The sequence below is a fragment of the Tachypleus tridentatus genome, chromosome 8, assembly GCF_004210375.1.
Source record: "Tachypleus tridentatus isolate NWPU-2018 chromosome 8, ASM421037v1, whole genome shotgun sequence".
Taxonomy (NCBI): domain Eukaryota; kingdom Metazoa; phylum Arthropoda; class Merostomata; order Xiphosura; family Limulidae; genus Tachypleus; species Tachypleus tridentatus.
The window spans coordinates 43,141,185-43,162,697 of NC_134832.1; the positions used below are offsets into that span (position 1 = coordinate 43,141,185).

The following is a 21,513-nucleotide window of genomic DNA, read 5'->3' on the forward strand; positions in this document are numbered from 1 at the left end:
TAATTACCTCAACCATAAATATAAGAAAAACAAACTGATGCCATCCATATCCTCACACCAACAGAAACAAATGTACAACACAATTTAAAATACAGATTTCTAGTGTGAAGCAAAATTTCTGAATGTCATAAATTTGAATTAAAAGTTTTAAATGAAATTGCTTATTTCAAGGTACTTACTGCTAATCCAGTCACGAGAATGTCATTACGGCAGTTTTCACCAGTATCATGGGTACACCTGTGGCCATCAACACACCAATCACATGGAAAGCGACTGGAAACGCACTGAGTGCACCTAAATAAATAGGAAAAAATATTCTTACTTTAAAAGTCTTCTGATTATTTAGTATAAACATAATTTTGTTGAACTAATAAATAATACTGAACTCCCTATAAGGCCCCATAGTGCTAGTGTTTATAGTGTCTTTTACTCACCATGTATAGCTTTGTGTTCACCACCAAATTTAACAGACCTGCATTAATCATACACAAAAATGCTTGATGAATACCAATAAAAGTAACTTCAGTAAGTCCAGTGCAATGTATCAGAAGAAAATGAGTTATTCAACAAATTACACCATACAGAAAATTCAACACAAAAGCATTCAGTCCATAGTTTTTACACTTTTTACCAGATCAATAACTCTTCAAAATAATTCATGTGAAAAAAAATACACTTTTACAAAAAAAGCTTCAGATGCACGTGGTTTTCAGACAGACCCACACCAATTATCAAATGTTATTTTCCTATTTGTTTGTAGTTAAACACAAAGCTACATAATGAACTATCTGTGCTCTGCCCACCATGGGTATTGAAACCAGGTTCTAAAATTGCAAGTCCACAGACATACCACCATACCACTGAAGTTGCATACATTACCAGTAATGTTCCACATATTGCATCTTGTTGAATAATTATGTTTCAGGCTGTCAAAACACTCAAGTGTAAAGAATTAAAACCAAAATACTGGGTGAAATCATTCTCTCTAAAATATACAGGAAATTCCAGAATAATTAGTGGGATTAACTGTAACACTAATGACTTTTTTTTTTCCTTTTTACATATCTAACATGTTATCATGAATCCTGTAAACAAGAAAGTCAAGAATTCACAAACAATGTTATATAAATATTTTAGAAAAAATCGATGTGCTGTGGATGCCATCGACAGTTGTACAGTTAGAAATCTTACAATTAAAAAAAAAAAATCAAAATCAATACAATCATTTCCTGGTGTCCATGCAAATATTTTCTCAATCTCAGGAGAGCAAAAACATTTTTAAATGTCCAATGCTCTAAAGAAATGTAATAATAAATTCAAATTAACTTTTTTTTTTAATATATGATCCAAAGATACACAGTTTGCCATTATAGGAAACATTTCCATTCTCCTCATTGTGCCATGGGTTCAAAGGTTAGTTTTTAGACAAGCTTGTCTACCTGCAAATGTGTATAAAAACATGCTCTTTCAGGATAATAATATGAGTAAGACATTATGTAGGAAAAGAGAATACTGCATTTTAGTTTGTTTACTTCATTTTGTTACATAAACAGTCTAGTTTCATGTTGAAAGTTTAAACAAGCAAGAGTGCAGCATGCTGCTTCATGATACTGTCGTGCTATTATTTGTGTTTCTTTTCAGTTTGTAATTGGAGAGATTTACACATTCTGGCAATGAATCTAGAATAGAATTATTTTACTTTCTAGATGATAATAATTTTATTTTAGCTAACATTCTGCTACTGTGACTAGCAAGACTAGTATTACCACTTGTATTGTTTATCTCGACTAAGCTACAATGAAATTGTTCTTGTAATGTGTTTTATACAATTTAAGGAAGTAACCTTTTGTATTTACATATCAAAAGTACATTTTACATACACTTGGGAATAATCAGCATAAATCAATAAAATTAGTTACAAAATTAGCTAGGTTCAGAAATTAATCATGAAACCTAAAGTACACAAGTGTTTGTTTATATTTTACAGGGATAATATAATAATGGCCTAGTTTTTGAATCAAACAATATTTCAGTATTTAAAATAAATTTAAATATACAAAAAAAGTTTAAAATTACAATAAGAAATGGAAAAGCAATGCTGTGGCCAACACAGTTGCAAACTGGTATTTAAAATGCAATTAGTAGTAAAATTAAAAAAAAAATTAATTGCAAAGGCTTGTCATTTTATTTTGTGCTATATTTATTCAATAAAGTACATTTTTAGTTTCAAAGTGATTTCCATCCCAAGCCTTTTATTTATTTATTTATTTATTTATTATAACCATAAATTTTTAAGCCATGAACAAAACACATTAAAATTAAACAAAATACACTGCATTCTTTAAAAAATATTCTAGGATACAAGCTACAATGTGAAATTATAAAATGTATCCTAGCTTTTAGAGATGACTGCTGAAATAGGACCCATATTGTGGTTGGGATACACCATCTATCAGTCTTAACCTCCAATCTGCTACTCTCATATAAAAATATTAGAAATCATGAGAGCAAGATGTGGGTGCTCAAGCCCACAACATTCCACATCTCTATCACCTTTCACTGCCTGCAGACAGTTGTGGGAAGGTGACTGCTCTCCCATGTTAATATAAGAATAAAAAAAAAGATAAAAATAAAAAAAAGAAAAAAATAAAATTAAATAGAACAAAGTAAAACAAAAAAATGAAAATAAAAACTAAATAAAATAAAGTACTACCATTTGAGGGTAAAGTAAGATGAAACTTACCTTTTGAAGTTAGCATTTCTACCCCCAATAACACAATTAACACAACATTGAACAATATCAGTATACTAAGTTTACTGCAACTGTTGTCCTTTTATACACGGCTCAAGGTGTACATCCACATAAAGTAGTGCCAAGTTCTTAAATGATCGGATTTTTAGCTAAAAATAATTTAGCAATTTTAAGTAAAATTTCAGATTTTACTTTTTGTATTTCTTACAGAATAATTTAATAATTTTATCTAAAATATCTTTAATAAAACCATTCATTATTAATTTTTGAATCAGTATTTATATATAGACACACACACACACAAAAGTACTTTAAAGTGCTACTGAAGCAAGTTAAAGCTTTCAGTTTAAAAAGGCTAAAACGAAGAACATTATTAAATAAAATTTTACTTGGTTAGCCCACGGCACCATCAGGCAACCATACTGTTGGAAATCTCTGAGAAATAATTGTATTGTTTGTTTTGGAATTTCGCACAAAGCTACTCGAGGGCTATCTATGCTAGCCGTCCCTAATTTAGCAGTGTAAGACTGGAGGGAAGGCAGCTAGTCATCACCACCCACCACCAACTCTTGGGCTACTCTTTTACCAACGAATAGTGGGATTGACCGTCACATTATAACACCTCCACGGCTGAAAGGGCGAGCATGTTTGGCGTGACCGGGATGCGAACTCGTGACCCTCAGATTACGAGTCGCACGCCTTAACACGCTTGGCCATGCCGGGCCGAGAAATAATTGTAGAAGTTTACAGACTAATATAAAAATCACGTACCATCACATGCCTTGCCCTTACAGCTGTGTGGAAATCCTCCACTACATTTATAACTAGCCATAGAATAAGTTGCACAAAACTTGGAGATAAACCAAGCATTTTTCCTAGGTTGCCCCAAATTTAGTTCTGTCAATCTGTCTGTTTCAGTTTAGGATACCCACAAAACAGGATAACATTTCTACACTCTAGCAAAGTTTATGACATTCCAACCAACTGTTTTAGCCAAATAAAATCAAAGAAAAAACAAAAACTTTACTTACAAATTTCACAGCAAAAGCAAAACTTGGAAATACCAAGAGGATGTAAAACTTTTGCACCATCTTATATATTACAAATTACAATTCCTCATAAAAAAAGCCAAAAGAAGTACCCACCATACATACAGCATGCCAACTTATTGTTTTAAAAAACATCACTTACGAGGTGTAGGTACTACAGTCATAAAAAGTAAAGTTTGTAGCTACAAAGTCAGGTCCACCTTTTATTCTTACAGACAGCTTAGCAGTAAAATGATCTGTAACAAAAACAACAAACAAAGATTTAATTATATTTAGATACACTGAGGTTTCATTCTAACAGATTAACCTTTGAACAATGAGTTATCCCTCATAACGGAGGTAGGCCAAAGTACACATCACAACCATTTAGTTATATTCAAAATTTAAATAAACTACTACATTACCAATGTACATCAATAAAATTCAAATATTCATATTAAAAACTCTAATCAGATGGCACTCTTCTGTTCCAAACTGACCATTTTAGATATTCTTTCCATTCCTATTTGGGCATTTGAATTTTCATACATATTACACATAGTGTAAACACTGCAAAATTGTATTCTACACATATTGCTTCCAGTCACAATGTTGTACTTGCATATAAATCAAACTGTCCAACTTGCATGTCACACCTTCCTGCTACATACTGTCTTTAAAAAAAAAATAATGCTATCTGATGTTTATTCTTATATTATTTATAACCAAATGAAAGAGAAAATTTCAGTTTACTCATATATAGTGTTAGCTCATTCTCACAAGTTTTCGTATCATTCAATAAATAGATTCAAAGTTACTGCTGCCAAATTCAGCTAACCACCTGAGGATTTTAATGCACTTATAACTTAGGTAAGGAAGACAGTTCAGTTTAACATTCATGCTTTGTGTGTAACTCATATTCTACTGAATATTTCAAGTAAATAAAAATTCAGGAAAGTACTAACAACAATCATATCAATAATTAGGGTTTTGAACTGCAAACAAAAAGTCACGAGTAATAAACTTCTTGTTTTTCTGATATTCATTTAGGAATTAAGTTATATAAATGAAAGATGAAAATTGTAAGAAAAATTGTAGTGTTAACATGAAAAATTACCTGAAACTCGTAATGCCCCAGTGAAGGCTTTATAAATTCAGAAATATCTTCAGTAAATGTACCTAATTAAAATTCTGTCTTTCTATGTACAACACACTTTATAAAGAATGTTAAATTTCATGAAGATAAACAGCATCCAAGTTGTTATAATGTCAGTCAAAGTGACTGAACCCAAATATATAATGTGAAAGAACCATAACAATAACATTAAAAGTACAGTAATTCTAACCTAAGTTAACCATTCACAGAAAGTGCCTTAACAGAAGTAATTCCAACAAAGTTTTATAATTTTAATCCTTTGAGTGAAACCTAAGTCAATAAGATGTATTTGGAAACAATTAATAAGACGACCATAAAAAATATTGCTTTTTATTCATTAAAATTTGTAAATTCAAGAAATGTAGATTTTATCAAAAAACTGTAGATAAAACTGTGAAAATAACAAAATAATTGTTAATAAGTATTCTAAGAAATTGTATCTTTCTTTATTCTTTGTGTGCATGGTTAAATTTGTCTTCTTAGTGATTGATAAGAATTGGAAAAAAATTATATATTTATAGCAAAGGAACTAAGGGCACCTGCCAACATCTTTCTCAGTCAGGTGCAACCTATTACCCACGATCCATGCTTTACCCTCTTCTCAAGAGGTTTTAGGAAGTTGCATTCAAAATTTAACCACACTATTCCTTCTTTTCATGGTATACAAATAAATATAGCATAAAAATATAGCTAATAATCCATATTTAAATACTACTTAAAGTTTTAAAAGTTCTTTCATAAGACAGCATGAAAAAAAAATCCCTTAGTGTAAGAGTTGAAACATTTGCTCTAAGGATTCTCTCCAAAAAGTACAAAATTTATATTAAATTACATATTAAAATATTGTTGTTGCTCAGACAATGCATAATTTTTATAGCTTTCAATCTTATTTGGTTACAGGGCCATAAAATGGACAACAAGATCTCTCCTTGCCACATCCACCTGTCACATTCTTTCTTTCAAAGTGTCAATAGTTCTGTTACATTCAATATTATTTATAACCAATACAAAACTGAGATTATCATCTATCAAATGAAGTATTTGTTTCCTCTACAGGGAATTATCAGTTCCTCTTCCAGCCCAACCTGTAGTCTCATGGGAAACATATTGATGAGCTCTTGTTGCGTAGTTAGAAAGTCAAAAAATTGTGGTAGGTATGGAACACTGCTTGCATTTTGCACATTAGTCTGCATACTTTGGTGCATTATTCAATTAAATGCAAGTTTATAAACAACTACCAGTTAGTACAAAAATTAGGGTTAGTCACAGCAACCCACCCTACGAAAAAAAACCAAAACAAAAAAAGAGAGGAAAGCACTTTATTTTTTATTCTTTATTTATTATTATAAAAGTAACCTTTTAATTTAATTTAATTTAAAAAAGTAAACTTTTTTAATGTTAAGGTAGGAGTAAGTGAAATAAGTAATTTTTTAAAGTATGCTTTAAATTAGCTTGTGCATGATGTAATTCAATTGCATAATGCAAGCTGCATATTCACTGAATGATTTACAACTTATGATGTTGAGAATAATAATGACTCAGATGGTCATAAAGCAATCAAATGTAAGTGTAAAATTTATACTGTTACAAGTTTAAAACTATTTAGGATAAATAAAATGTGATTTCATACACAATTTGAAGTCATTCTAGAAAGAAAAAAAAGAGTAATTTAGATTTATTTCAATTTCTTTTGTAATGGTTACAAGGTCAGTTAAATTGACCTACCACATATAAAATTAGGGTAAAAAATAACAAAATATAAAGTTTTACTGAATTTTACTTACTTGGGTAGTTCAAAATTTAAAAATTTTGACATGAAGAAAAGGATTTTTAATCTTAACATGAAAATCTTTTAGCACTCGGAATAGTATACAGAAATATATTCATTAACAAATCTTTAGTAAAGATAATCATTATAAAATTTGATTTTTTGCTTACAAAAGGCTTATGTTTATTAAAAGTGTACATATTTTGTGGAGATGCACTTACTGTATTAGAAGTTTATGTACGAAAGTTAAAAAAGAAGTTAGTAAAAGAGTTAAGGAGTTGATTCTCATTCTTACAGCCCACCCACAACGTAAAATGGGAGGAGGGGGGATATTTTGTTGTAGCACACAAACCCTAATTACCAGGTTCAAATAAAAAGAACCAACACATACATGAATTAGAAGAAAGGAATGCAAAGACGTTTGAACTGCATACTAGCATTAAGATAGTAGCCTAATCCTTTATTTTCAAAAACACAAAATATAAGATAAAAGGTACTTTAAATTTCATAACAGATCACACTCAAAAAATAATTTTCCCTCAAAAAACAAAATAAGCACCATATAAAAAGCCTACTATCAAATAGCTCTTCAAAACTGTAACACAAATATCAAACAAATTTTGCTGTTTTCTTGAAAATATGTGCATTTAAAGGAACTTTTGTTTAATAACTAAACTACTTACGTTTGCCTGGCGGAATGGCTAAAAGAGAGTCCGTGTGTGGCGTAGGGCAATTTACTCCTTTTGTAGTCCTAGTAGCATTGGTGACTAAGGTCTTTCTGTCTGCTGTGAAGGCACAAAGAAATTGGCCTTCCAAGACAGGCAGATTATCAATTTCCAGAGTCAGCTGCAGGTGAGATAACCTTTTGTTATTTGCCAAAATAATGGAATTAAACATCTATACCACTCCACTTACTAAACAATTTAAGCAAACTCACTATTTCAAACTGTTTCAATAAATAAGATATTACATAAACAATGTACAAAAAAAAATTCCAAAACTTCTTTTGGGCTAAAGTGGAGCCAGCTGTATGTATTCCAAATGGAGCCAACTGTGTGTATTCCTAAAACATAATTTTAATTCTTATTTTCAATATGATAGTTCATGAATACAAAATGAATAATATTAATATAGGAGAAAAGAAAATGATGAAATTTGGTTTGAGTTTTTTTTTGTCCAGCATAATTTCCAAAAGTAACAATCAATGTATGTTCAAGTGGTGATAATGATTATCTTGCATACATTTACGCTCACAGCTTTCTCTGCTGTAACAAATTGTACTAAAATTCAGAGATAAAAGGGTGGAACCAATAAGATGTTTCAGTGAATAACTATGATTTTAAAGATAAAAAGAGGAACAAATGAAAAAACTACATGAACAGTTATAGTTTAAAATCTACATTTAACAATGCTTTCATCAGTAAAGACTTGCTGTTTATTATTGAAATATATTCAACAAATTTCTAAAAATTTATTCATAACAGTAACATACACCCCCAGCCAAATGAAGACTGTTTTTATAGAGAATACACACAATGCTTCTTAGTTAAGACATAAATGTAACAATTTAAAGAAAAAAGGTTTGTTTTACTACATAAACAAATATAAAATTGTCAATCTAAATTTTTGATTATAGTTGAATGGTAATATACTATATAATAATTGTTTTTTTATATCTACTAATTTTTGAGATGCTTCCTAGGGCTATCCAAATTTTCTTGTTTATTTCCCATACAGATGAATATTCATCCTTACAACTCAGCCAAACTGAAAATTTTCTGTAATATTAGATTTATGAACTTGCTAACTTACTTTCTAGTATTTTTTCTATAAAAAACAAAATCTATGAATTTATTACATATGTAAAATATGGCTGGTATGGGTTTCCTAAGTAACCCATAAATATTTGCCTTCTAGCTATTTATTCAATCAAACATAGCTTTGGGAAAAAACAAGAAAATACACTGTATTTTGCTCTTAACTAGCTATTTGTTTGATTCTGGTAGAAATTTGCTCATAACTTAAATAATTTCTATTGCTCTGAGCTATATTTATATAAGATGATCCTTCCACAAGTAGAATTAAATGGCAATTATCAATCGAGTTTTCATTTTCATGTTTATAAGCCTTGTTGGTGAATCATGCACCCACTTTACACAAATAACAGCAAATATTGGGATAATTTCATATAAGTTCTATTCACTGAAATCTCTAACTGAAAAGTAAAAATCATAATAAAAACATGAAGAACAATAATTGCTGGTAAAATATTGTTTTCAATTATCCAAGTTAATGCAATTGTCTGATAAATCATGAGTTAATTACTCAAACTATAGGTGTTCTAAAGACAATGTTTTAAGTCCATTTAAAATATTTAACATACAGTACTGTCCAAAAATGATAAGACAAAATCAAAAAACAAATTTCAGGCTACTTTCAAAGAACAGAAAATAAATCACATAAAATATATAAATTTTATTAATTTTCATATTTAGTATAACAAACTCAGTGGAAGTGGTTCAGCAAATAGTTAATATTTTGTGTGTATCCCTTTTGCTTTAATAACTGCAAATTCTTCCAGCATTGTTGAGCATATTTCAACATTGTTGGACCAAATATTTCAAACTTAAACTCATTTGTCCATAAAATCCTTTTCCAATCACTAAGAGTCCAGTTTTGTACTTTTTAACAAATTCCAGTCTCTTGACAATATTTGAAAATTTTAATAAAGGTTCTTTTAACTGCTACATAACCAAATTTTCCATTCTTCAAGTGTTCTTGATACTGTAGATCTGGACACTTTTCTGTCACTTGGTACATGGTCACTGATCTGATGCTTGAGATCAGTGGCAGTTTTCCTTCTGTCCCAAAATCAACATAAACAAAGATACTTTACATCAGTATCAATGAAGTTAGGTGTTCTACCTTTTCTCTTCCTATTTTCAAATTTACTTGTCTCAGTTTCATGATCTGTGGTGTATTTTATAGTGTTTGAGTAGCATTAAGTCTGCAGTAATTTGTTGAAGAGTGCAACAAGCGTAACAGATTTTATGAAAACTATCTGCTCTACTGACAATTCTCTATGCATTTTAGGTTTTGGCATGACTACAAAACTTTATAGAGTTAAACACTATTTTTTATCAAGGCTTATTTGTGAAGTGCAATTAAATTGACTTATTCTGACATATTAGTGAAAATAAATACAGTTTAATGAAGCTAAACAAGCAAAATCACAAGAAAGGACTACATTAAAAAAAAAAAGCAAATCCAAACCACTGATTAGTTATTAGTTATAGCTTTTATCTTTTATTTTGTAAAACTAAGAAGCTAATAGAAGAAAAAAAAATCCAAGAATACAAGCTATAATGTAGGATTATAAAATGTACCACAGGTTTAAGAGGTAACTGTAAAAATAGGACCCACATTGTGGTGGAGAAACACAGTATTAGTTTTAACCTCTATTCACCAGGCTTGCACAAGAAATAAAGAGTGGCAATAGATATAGAAATTAGGAGAGAGAAATGTGGGTGCTCAAACTCGGTGTGTCTCACAATGACATCATTACATCACCTTTTATTCTGAAAAAAAAACAAAAAAACCTGATAGATGATGTATCCCCACTACAATGTGGGTCTTCTGCAGTTACCTCCAAAGCCTAGGATCCATTTCACAATCCTGTATTATAGTTTGTATCCTGGGATATTTTGAATTAGTGCAGAATTTTCTGTCTAATGAATTTTTGTTTTGGCTTGTTTTTTAAGTTATAACTAATAATGTGTATATACACACACACACACACATTTTAATATACAAGTGAAATAGTGAAAATATTTAAATAATTATATTACAGCTAATTTGATTAAAATGATTTCATAACATTTTCCAAAACAAAAATCCCAAAAGTCAAAGAAAAGTTACAACTCCAAAACAAGCCTAGAATCATGATAAATTGTTTTTAGTTATTAATTTTGATCTTTTATTTTGTAAAACTAAGAAGATAATAGAAGAAAAAAAAAATTTTGAAAAATGCAATTGTAATGAAAAAATGTTTAAACATTGTACACTTATTTGCAAAAGGCACCCAAGAAAATAAATAACAAGCCTTTAATATTTACTTGACTCATTTTTTAAGACAAAGTTTACATGTATACATACAATACGAGCTGTTGTTTTTTGTATCTGGGGTGGTTCAACCCTAGTGATGTTAGTGCACTTGCCACTCTTATAAGACAACCAATAAAGTGGATCCTCAGCTGCTTGAGCACATTCACCTCTTAGACTACATCTGAAAAAATCAAATACATCATTAACAAATAAAATACATAGAAAAATATATTTAATAAAGGTAAAAACTTCAGATTCATAAGTCTGTATATGTCATATTTAAAATGACATAACAATCACCAGACTTCAAAGATTCCATTAAAACAGAAGTTATTGGCTTTATTTAATGAAGTGTCCATGTAATGATTAAAACTAGAAATTCAAACCCACATCAGAAATCACACTTGAAAATAATGGTTTAAATTACTTACTTTTACTACGCCATTGTTCCTTGATAATATTAATTCAGAAATGTCCATATTAACAAAATTTTAAAAACAAATGGTATTTATAGAAATAAAAAGTAAAGTGACAGTAGTCTCTTCAATACATTTTTTCGCACAGGAAACTTTCAAAAATTGATAAAATGTAATCTGATAAACTGAAATTTAGCACACACAACACCAGGGCTTTCTTTTCAAGATAAGAATATACGTCTACCTACAACAATTACTATAAAATAAGAATATAAGCCATAACAAGACTGTGGAAAAGATTTATACTAACAAAAACTAACATTTACCAACACTGATAATGCATTTCTGATAGTTATTTGGTTGGCTGATTTAGTGTTTTATGGCAAAAAGCAGCTATGCTATCTGTGCCAAACATCTGGTAAGAAGATAAAATTAAAGCAAATATGGTAAAATTCATAAAAGGAAATTTAGATAAAACAAAACAAAGTTAAAAAAAAGTCATTGAGAGTAGGAACGACAGCAAGAAAGTAAAATGTGGCTTATTGTGATCTGAGTGTTACACAGACTACACACTGGTGCATCAGTTCCAGATAAAAGAAAATGATGAGTTAGAAAACTGTGACCAATGCATTATCTAATTACAACAACTTCCTCTTTCCGATCCTTATGGAAGCAAGACGGCCAAAGTCCAATATAGGGTTTTATTTGGAAAAGCTTGTTTTCCAACTCTGTGCCTGTTCCATACATGGACTATGGGCCTGTATTCAAGGATCAGTTCAGTGCTAGAGTGGAAAGATTTAGCTGAGGGGTCAGCAAGCTCATTCCCATGAATACCAGTGTCGCCCAGTATCCAGAAAAACTGAATAGAAGTAGATGTTAAAGAGAAATGGGCCAGTCAATTTTGAATATGGGCGAGAACAGAATGTGAACCAAAGTGAAGCAATTCCAGGGCCAGTAGATAACTAAGCAAGTCAGTATAAATCGTGCAATTTGAGTACTGCTCAGCTTCTATGTGATCAAGGGCAAGAGAAATGGCATACAGTTCAGCAGTGAATACAGAAGTTGTAGAGAGGATTCTGCACGCAACCACCAAACCACAACAAACCATGGCAAAGCTCACACAGTCACCTGATTTTGAACCATCCATATAAATAGGAATGGAAAGATGGTTCAAAAGATGTTCAGCAAATAAAAGACAGCACTTCCAATCGAGAGTATATGCTTTTCTCAGATGACTTAAAGAAAGATCACAGTTGGGGACTGTAAGAAGCCATGGTGGGATGAGCTGACCAGTGGATACAGCAATGTTATCCAAGGACAGACCCAATTCATCCAACTGCACCTGGATACGAAGGCTAAAAGGAGCAATGGCAGACAGTCTGTTCTGAAAAAGTATGGCCCACAGAGAAAGGAAAACACAACTCCAGATAGGATGCTTTTGTAAGGAACGAAGTTTCGAGGCATATAGTAAAGACAGTTGAAAATGACATAGGTGCAAAGAAGGTTCATGAGTCTCTATGTATTAACTCTGAACCGGAGATGTGCAGAAAGGCTCAGGGTAAAGCTGAAGTTCTTGATGATGAATGAGGTCCAGCATCTTTAAGGCAGAGGTCCTGGCAGAGCAACCCCTCCTATCAATAACAGCACTTCCCCAGAGGAGATGATATCCATTAAAGTCACCCAGAATTAGAAAGAGAGATGGCAACTGTTCAATGAGAGCATCAATGTGAGAAATACAGAGAACAAACAGTGATGGTATGACTACAGCCTCCAAAGGTGTGTTGAGTGACAAAGACAGGGTGGGCACATGCTGATCAACCAATAGTACCACCCCTCCATGTACTCATCCATCATACAGCCTGCCATTTCTGTACAGAGAAAACTGCCGAATGGTGACTGTATCGGCAGGTTTTAGAAATGTTTGTTGTAAGGAAAGATATACTGGATGGTAGGAAGCAATCAGTGTTTTGATATCATCCAGATTAGAACAAACCCAGACAGTTCCATTGTATCAAGGTGGCCATTTTTAATGACATGTAGGCAAATTGGCTGTAGCACCCTTCTGTATACAACCACGTCTTTTTTCCTTACTGTCCTTATTCGGGGGTCTATCAACCTCCATGGATCCTGCCCTGGATCGATTGGGCAGGTCTTTGTTGTTGGAAGGGGATTCCAGTGACTGAGGATGCGAACAAATGATTGTTTTGCAACTTGGAGTGGAAGAAAAAGATGTATCTGAAGAAATGCCTGTACCTGGAACCAAAGGATGTGGATCATGGGGTTTTTTGGAATGTATGGGAGGAACAGAGGTTGGTGTAGAAGTTGATTCATCACCATTTTTAATTATGGAGATCAAAAGGCTTTTCATCCAAGAATTCTCTTGGAGGCACAGAGAGATCTGTCTGCACTCCCACTGTAGTGGTGAAACAAAGTGCAGCAGCATATGTCCGAGATGAAGTGGTGGAGAGCAATTCATGAAGCTCAGGATATGCAATGTTATGAGTCAGTTTCAAATGCTGCACCTCTTTTTCCTCCAACCATTTAGGGCAAGAATGAAAGTAGGAAGGGTGAGAACCATTGCAGTTGACACAACGTGGGTCTGTTTCACATTCACAGGCATCATGGTCCTTGCCACCACAATGAGCACATGTCAGGGAACCACGACATAACATCTTTGAGTGGCCAAACCTCTGACATTGGAAATATCGGAGAGGGTTTGGAATGCACGGCCACACCTTGGAACTTAGATAACCTGCCTTGATGGTGGCAGGTGCACGTGGTGATGTAAATGTCAAAATGAGGATATTTGTCAGCAATGTAACTCCATCTTTACAAGTGGAAATGTGCCCTACTGCAGAAACTCCATGAGTGGAGAAACCAGCAAGAATCTCTGACATTCTTCAAATCCCTCTCAACAATAACTCCTCATGATGAATTCAAGGTAGCACGAGGAGTCCCCTCAATAGGTACATCCCCAATAGCCTTTGAATTCAAGAGGAGTTCAACTGTGTTGGGATGTGAATGTTTCAACCAATGTCTCCAGATCGAGCTTCTTTATTGACTTTGGAGAGCCAGCAAGTCCCTCCAGTTCCTTCTGAATAAAGAAGGGGGACATTTGCCCTAAAGGTTTTTCTGAAAGAGAATGTAGGATGAGAACATGAGGTACAACTGGTGGTACAGACATTGAAGACTGCTGATCAGAGTCTTCAAGATGTGGTCATTTACCTATTGACTGTTTTTTCACTATTTTATTTAAATTTTTTGTAGGAGGATTCACAGGAAAAATGAAAATTTTGGTGCCCACTGACCCCACCTACCATGGAGCCCTACAAGGGGATGCACTACAATGCCAAGCAAGGACAATGAAGCAACACCAAAGTTTCATGAGCACTACACCCAAACACCATCATCAGATGCAATGTCCACAACATCCGTTGAGAACTTCCAACACCGGTACTTGGTTGATTCTAGCCCAAGAGGACTAGCCGACTGACCCAAGGGGAACCACCCAAAGGCTGCCCATCTACAGGAATTCAAGGGCAAAGTGGTGTGTTAGGGTTGGACCCCTCAACCACAAGGATCCTCTCCTCCCCTTCACGGGTCGCCACACACAGCAAACACGTGGGTGGATGTTTAGATCCCAGAGGAGGTAACCAGAAAGAACAGATCCTTCCCTGGGAGGTCCCTTCACCACATACAGGAATCCACACTGAGGGGAAAAATAATCAGAAGAATATCAAAAGAGACAGGATATAGATGGCACAACATGTCACAGTGTATATCATCAGGTCCAATCGATGTACTGCCAGACAGATGAAGGGCCAGTTTGAGTTCCATCAGTGTAAAGGGATGATTATAATTCATAGAGACAGTCAGTTCGAAAGGAAAGAGGTGAATGCTCTGCCTGAGTCTTGATGGCCATGAAGGTGGAGGAACAAGCAGAAGTGCTAGATACCTGGCAAAAGCTTTCACCTAGAGTATCAGCGATGCTCCGAACATCAGCTACTTCTTGGCCATCAGAGTAAGATCGATAGGGGGGGCAGAATTGTAGTGCCCACTGACCTTTCCAACCCTCTCCCATATGACCTTGGAACTGGTGGTAGAAGATATGCTAGTTGTGAACTTAATGCAAGATTCCTTCTGGCTTTGACATCTCACCCACCTGGCATATGTACGGGCCCGCTGGAAAGTGATGTGGCTTGAAAGTGTGGGATATCTACAGAAAGTATCCCAGGCCTGTTTTTGAGCCTTCCGTGCCATGTGGCAGGCAGGATTCCACCACAAACGAGGATACAGTGGAAAATGTGTCAAGGTTTTAGGAATACACTGAGCAGCTGCGTGTATAATAGTCAGTTACCGCTGCCATGCAGTCATCTATTGATGGCTGACAGACAATGGCAGGATCAAGTTCTGTTAGAGCAGTGAAAGGGGACCAGTCTGCCTGATCCAGCTTCCACCATGGCACGCGGGTAGGGTGGCATCAACAACGGCCAGTCTCCCTCAAAAGTATAGGAAAATGATCACTGCCTAGTAGATTATTGTCAACCCTCCATGAAAAATGGGAGAATAATGAAGAGGAGCAAACCGAGAGATCAATAGCAGTAAAGGACTGACTAAGTGTCGGTGTCTTAAAATAACTAAAAAACTAGAATTGAAAAGAGAAAGGTTGTGATCAGAGAGCATTCGCTCTACAGAATGACCCCTCCTATGAATAACAGCACTTCCCCAGAGGGGATGATGTCCATTAAAGTCCTCAGGATTAGAAAGGGAGACGGCAACTGTCCAATGAGAGCATCAAGGTCTGATTGATCATATGTCTCTCCAGGTGACAAATAGAGAGAACGAACAGTGATGGTATGACCCAAGGAAACACGGATGGCTACAGCCTCCAAGAGTGTGTTGAGTGACAAAGACAGGTTGAGCACATGCTTATCAACCAACAGTGCCACCCCTCCATGTACTCGTCCATCACACAACCTGTCATTTCTGTACAGAGACAAATGCCGAATGATGACTGTATCGGCAGGTTTTAGAAATGTTTGTTGTAAGGAAAGAGATACTGAATGGCAGGAAGCAATCAGTATTTTTATGTCATCCAGATTAGTACGCAAACCTCAACAGTTCAATTGTATAAAGGTGGCCATTTTTAAATTACATGTAGGTGAATAGGGTGGAGAACCCTTCTGTTTACGACCACATCTTTTTGCCTTAATGTCCTTATTCAAGGGAGGTCTATCGACCTCCATGGATCCTGCCCTGGGTCAATTGGGCAGGTCTTTGCTGTTGAAAGGGGATTCCAGTGACTGAGGATGTTTTGCATCTTGGGGTGGGAGAAGATGTATCTGAGGAAATGCCTGTACCTGGAACCAAAGGATGCTGAACTTGGGGTTTGTTGGAATGTATGTAAGGGACATAGATGGGTTTTGAAGTTGATACATCAACTCTAACCATGAAGGCCAAAAGGCTTTTCATTTGTTTTGAGAACGAGTCTTTTTAAGGCACAGATAGATCTGTCTGCATTCCCACTGTAGTTGTGGAACAAAGTGCAGCTGCATACATCTGAGATGAAGCAGTGGACAGCAATTTTTAAGCCTCAGGATAAGTAATGTTATGAATTGTTTTCAAACACTGCATCTCTTTTTCTTCCAACTATTTAGGGCAAAAACAAAAGTAGGATGGGTGAGAGCCATTGTAATCGATGTAATGAGGACCCGTTTCACACTCATAGGCATCATGGTCCTTGCCACCACAACGAGCACACGTCAGGGAACACAACATGACGTCTTTAAGTGACCTAACCTCTGACGCTGGAAACATCACAGAGGTGTTGGAATGTATAGCCGTACCCTGTAATTAAGGTAACCTGCCTTGATGGTGGCAGGTGAACGTGGTGATGTAAATGTCAGAACAAGGATATTGGTCAACATTGTACTTCCATCTTTGCGAGTGGAGATATGCCTCAGTGCAGAAACTCCTTGAGTGGAGAAACCAGCGAGAATCTGACTCAGGGATGTTCTTCAAATCTCTTTCAACAATAACTCCTCATGATGAATTCAAAATAGCATGAGGTGTAACCTCAATACGTATATACCCAATCGCCTTTGAATGCAAGAGGAGTTCACTATGTTGTGATGTGGATGTTTTCACCAATATGTCTCTAGATCGAAGCTTCTTTACTGACTTTGGAGAGCCAGCAAGTCCCTCCAGTTCCTTCTGAATAAAAAAGGGGGACATTTGCCCTAAAGGTTTTTCTGAAAGAGAATGTAGGATGAGAACATGAGGTACAACTGGTGGTACAGACATTGAAGACTGCTGATCAGAGTCTTCAAGATGTGGTCATTTACCTATTGACTGTTTTTTCACTATTTTATTTAAATTTTTTGTAGGAGGATTCACAGGAAAAATGAAAATTTTGGTGCCCACTGACCCCACCTACCATGGAGCCCTATGAGGGGATGCACTACAATGTCAAACAAGGACACTGCAGCAATGCCAGGGTTTTGAGAACACTATACCCAAACACCAGCATCAGATACAATGTCCACAACACCTGTTGAGAACTTCCAATTCTGGTACTTTGCCCAAGTGGACCAGCCGACTGATCCAAGGGGGGCTACCCCAAGACTGCCCGTCTACAGACATTCAAGGCCAAAGTGGTGTGTTAGGGTTGGACCCTTCAACCACTAGGATCTTTTCCCCTTCATGGGTCACCACGTATAGCAAACATGCAAGTGGATGTTTAGATTCCAGAAGAGGTAAACTGAAAGAACAAAACCTTCCCTGGGAGATCCCCTCACCACGTAGAGGAATCCAGAGGGGCATTTCTGATAGGTGTTTGTCTCCTCTCATGTAGTTTCCCTGATTCAGTGCTGCCCTCTATATAAAAAATTTCACTATCTACTAGCTTTAACGCTCCCATCAAAATCCTTGTTTCTACATGATATTGCTGCATTATCACATGCAAGTAAGCATGTGACAACCCTTCATCAATAGGAGTGTGACATCATCCTCTTACAGTTACTTCCCTTATTCCATTTGTGAAAACCAACACTTCAAGATTAGTTAAGAAAAAAAAAAGACAAGAAGTAGGAAGGAACATGTAGTAAGTATGAATGGAGGAGAGTGTTTATCAAAAACACATTTTCAGAGTTGGGACTTGTTAGGTAATGAATCTTAACTTTCACTCACATATAGTTAGAATCCTGTGAAGTGAGGGGCCAATGAAAATGATTTATCTTGATCAACCCCATTTCAGAAGTGCCTGAACAAAATCCATGGAGAGTGGCACCATATACCATAGAACAGAAAAGAGGACACCCATGGAGACCACACCTTGTCTGCATTCTCTTTATACTAAGTAAGGAAAGTGTTTCTAAAATTGATGGAAAATACAAGAACAGTTCCCAAACCTGCATCAGTCTGAAGAAAATAAAATGCCCATTTCAATAATCTCTCATGAGCAAAAAAGAAAACGTATTTAAACATGCAAGTACCAGAATGAGAAGCGATATAGAGAGTTAGCTATGCTCATTTGCATGCCACAACTGTATATGTGTGTGTGAGATGATACGTCATATATTGTATTGGAACTATCAGTTTATATTTCAAGCAAATTTATAATCACTAATAAAAAATAAATAAAGATGCCACAACAGGGCTCTGGTACACATTTATAATCATAGAAATGATGCTACAACTCATTTAAGATATGTTTAACTCAAAGGCGTAATAATAATTAAAGAAATATGCCATATCACTCTGAGGTTAAGAGATATTTCCAAAGAGCCTGATGTGTAACCAAAGTGACCACGAGATAAGTCATTTTGATAATGTAAGCATATCTCAATGAATTTTTGCAGACTATCAGAAAGGGTCCTAAGGTTTCATACAAAAAAAAAAAAAATTAGATTTTTCAACCAAGTGTTTTAATTAAAGATTTGTTTTTGATCATGAATTCCTGCAATAAATTTAGAAACTCAAAGCACACAATGCTGTTGGTATTACTACTTTTCTAGATGATAATGAGGAACTTACTAGAGCAAACAAGTAAATGTTTTGGACACAACTAGTCCTTTACAATGACATTTTGGATACCACAGTTTACATGCGTGCATCTGTATTACTACCATTCACTCAAAAATTCTTAAGTTCCAGTAACTAATATAGAGCACTAAATAAAAAGTACATATAATACAATGATTTTTAGTGCTTAAAATGTTACAAGTTTTATTTTCATGCACAGTACTTGCTAACCTCTGTTGAACTGCACACATGAATGAGGTAGACAATTTTTTGTAAATTTTGTATATACATGCTGAAAAAATAAATATAGATTACTAATTTTACATTACAAAAACCTCTAATTTAACTGGCCATCCAACTAAAGTGCATGTGAGTCTAAAACTTTCATTTCTGCTTAAATTATCACCTTGATCATCACACCTCACACTCTTGAATAGTGCAAGGTCTTCCCCCACATCAGTAATTTAGGAATAAGAGAATGACATGGTTCCAAGTTAAAACTTTAGAACTGGTTAAAAACATAAAACACACATTGAAATTACAAATACTACTCATCATAAACATATATGTAAATGTGTCATAAATGATTTTTCTTGGGTAATGTTTGTGAGAAATGTTTTTAAAACTTTGCCTAAAGCTAAACAAGTGCTATCTGCACTAATTGCTCCTAATTTAGCAGTGACAAGCATAGAGAAAGCAGCTAGTCAACACCACCAGTGGCCAACTACCAGTTGACTCTTACCAAATAGTGGGAACAATCATTACATCATAATCTCTCAAAGATAGAAATGTGAAGCACACGTTAGGTGACAGGGACTCAAACCCACTTACCCACCCACAGATCAAAAGTCAAGTACCCAGCATAGGCAATTCCAGGTCAAAACAGAACTAAAGAATTAAATGCTGATGTCAATGTTTACTTTCATTTAAAAAAAAAAAAATTATAGAATTTCCAACCTTTCTGCACTTATTCAGAGAAAACTAATACAGTGTCAGAACTTACTTGTTTTCTAATGAACACCAACCACAGTATGGATCTTGAGCTCCAAGACACTCGTCACAAGTTTTGTATAAACGGCACTCCTGAACAGTAACCATGGTAACCTGAAATAACATATCATCTGAATAAAAATATTATATCAAAAGATATTTATTATTCTAGTATATTAATTTACATATAGAAAAAGAACAAACTACAGGAACAGTTTGTGGATTTTGTCAATTAAAACACTAGATGGAATTAGTAAACTCTTTGAAGAAAAATTTCTAATAAATAATGAAATTGAAAGATATTTTTTATGAGAAGTTAAAGAAAAATAGTTAATCGGAGAAACCTTTGTAGTAACCTTGGAAGTAATCATTTTTGTTGATTTTAAGTTAAAATTAACCATAAAAATTATTTTTTTAAACCAAGCCATTGCATTTAATATCCATGCTCCTACCTTCCCTGGATTTTTATTTCCAATGAATATTAACAAGACAATTTAAAAGTAGCCAAGATTTTTAATAAGAGCTAATATTTAAACTTTTCACTCAATTTTATAAAATAAATAAAAATTCATTGTACTTCTAGGCTTTAACTTATGTCTACTAAGATTATGTAACAAGTATTTAAAAAATTCTAGTTATAAATTAATTTCCTGAAACTTTGTTGGCATTTTCAAAATAAATTATGGTTCACATTTATCACAATCTCACTTGTACCTTTTTTTTTTTTTTAAATAAGTGACAATTAAAATGCAATTTCTCCATTTATTAGTGTTCAAATTACAGTGTGGAGAAGATAACTAGTCAAAAACACCCAGATGAATTCCCCTCCTCCTAAAACATACAAAAACATTAGGGGGAGGCATCTATTTGCTAGCTTTAGTGTAATACTGTACACTATTACTTATTTTAAACTTTGAATGAAACTAGTCCTTAATACAAGTTACAAAACCTTTACTACTATGCTGCAAATATGAAATCTGAGTTTCCACATCTATCTTTTTAATGTTTTTTTTTTTGAAATGTTTATACAGTGTTCTTCATTGTTCATAAAACTTCATACATACAGGTTTAATCCTAATACTTTCTACAATGCCTTAATGATTAATGAGATTAAGTTACATGTAAATGATATTTGAAAACTAACAGTTCAGAGATGTAACAATTTACATTACAATTAAGTATGTTGTTTCCTTTCACAAATCATGTTTAATGATAACATTACAAGCTCTAGAAACTTTGTTTCCCTCTGTCACGTGAAACTTGCAAACAGAAATTAA

At 34.1% G+C, this 21,513-nt stretch overlaps 1 protein-coding gene across 3 annotated transcripts in view; it reads right to left on the reverse strand.

The window, feature by feature from the left end:
- LOC143222293 (plexin-A2-like) overlaps positions 1–21,513 on the reverse strand; it is a 106,278-nt gene that overhangs the window by 63,159 nt on the left and 21,606 nt on the right. For all 3 annotated transcript variants that reach the window (XM_076448613.1, XM_076448615.1, XM_076448616.1), the window contains exons 5-9: positions 20,250–20,350; positions 10,860–10,989; positions 7,388–7,550; positions 3,944–4,037; positions 180–294 (exon numbers count right to left, since the gene is read on the reverse strand). In XM_076448613.1, the coding sequence (XP_076304728.1) occupies positions 180–294; positions 3,944–4,037; positions 7,388–7,550; positions 10,860–10,989; positions 20,250–20,350 (603 nt within the window). The remainder of the gene's footprint in view (positions 1–179; positions 295–3,943; positions 4,038–7,387; positions 7,551–10,859; positions 10,990–20,249; positions 20,351–21,513) is intronic.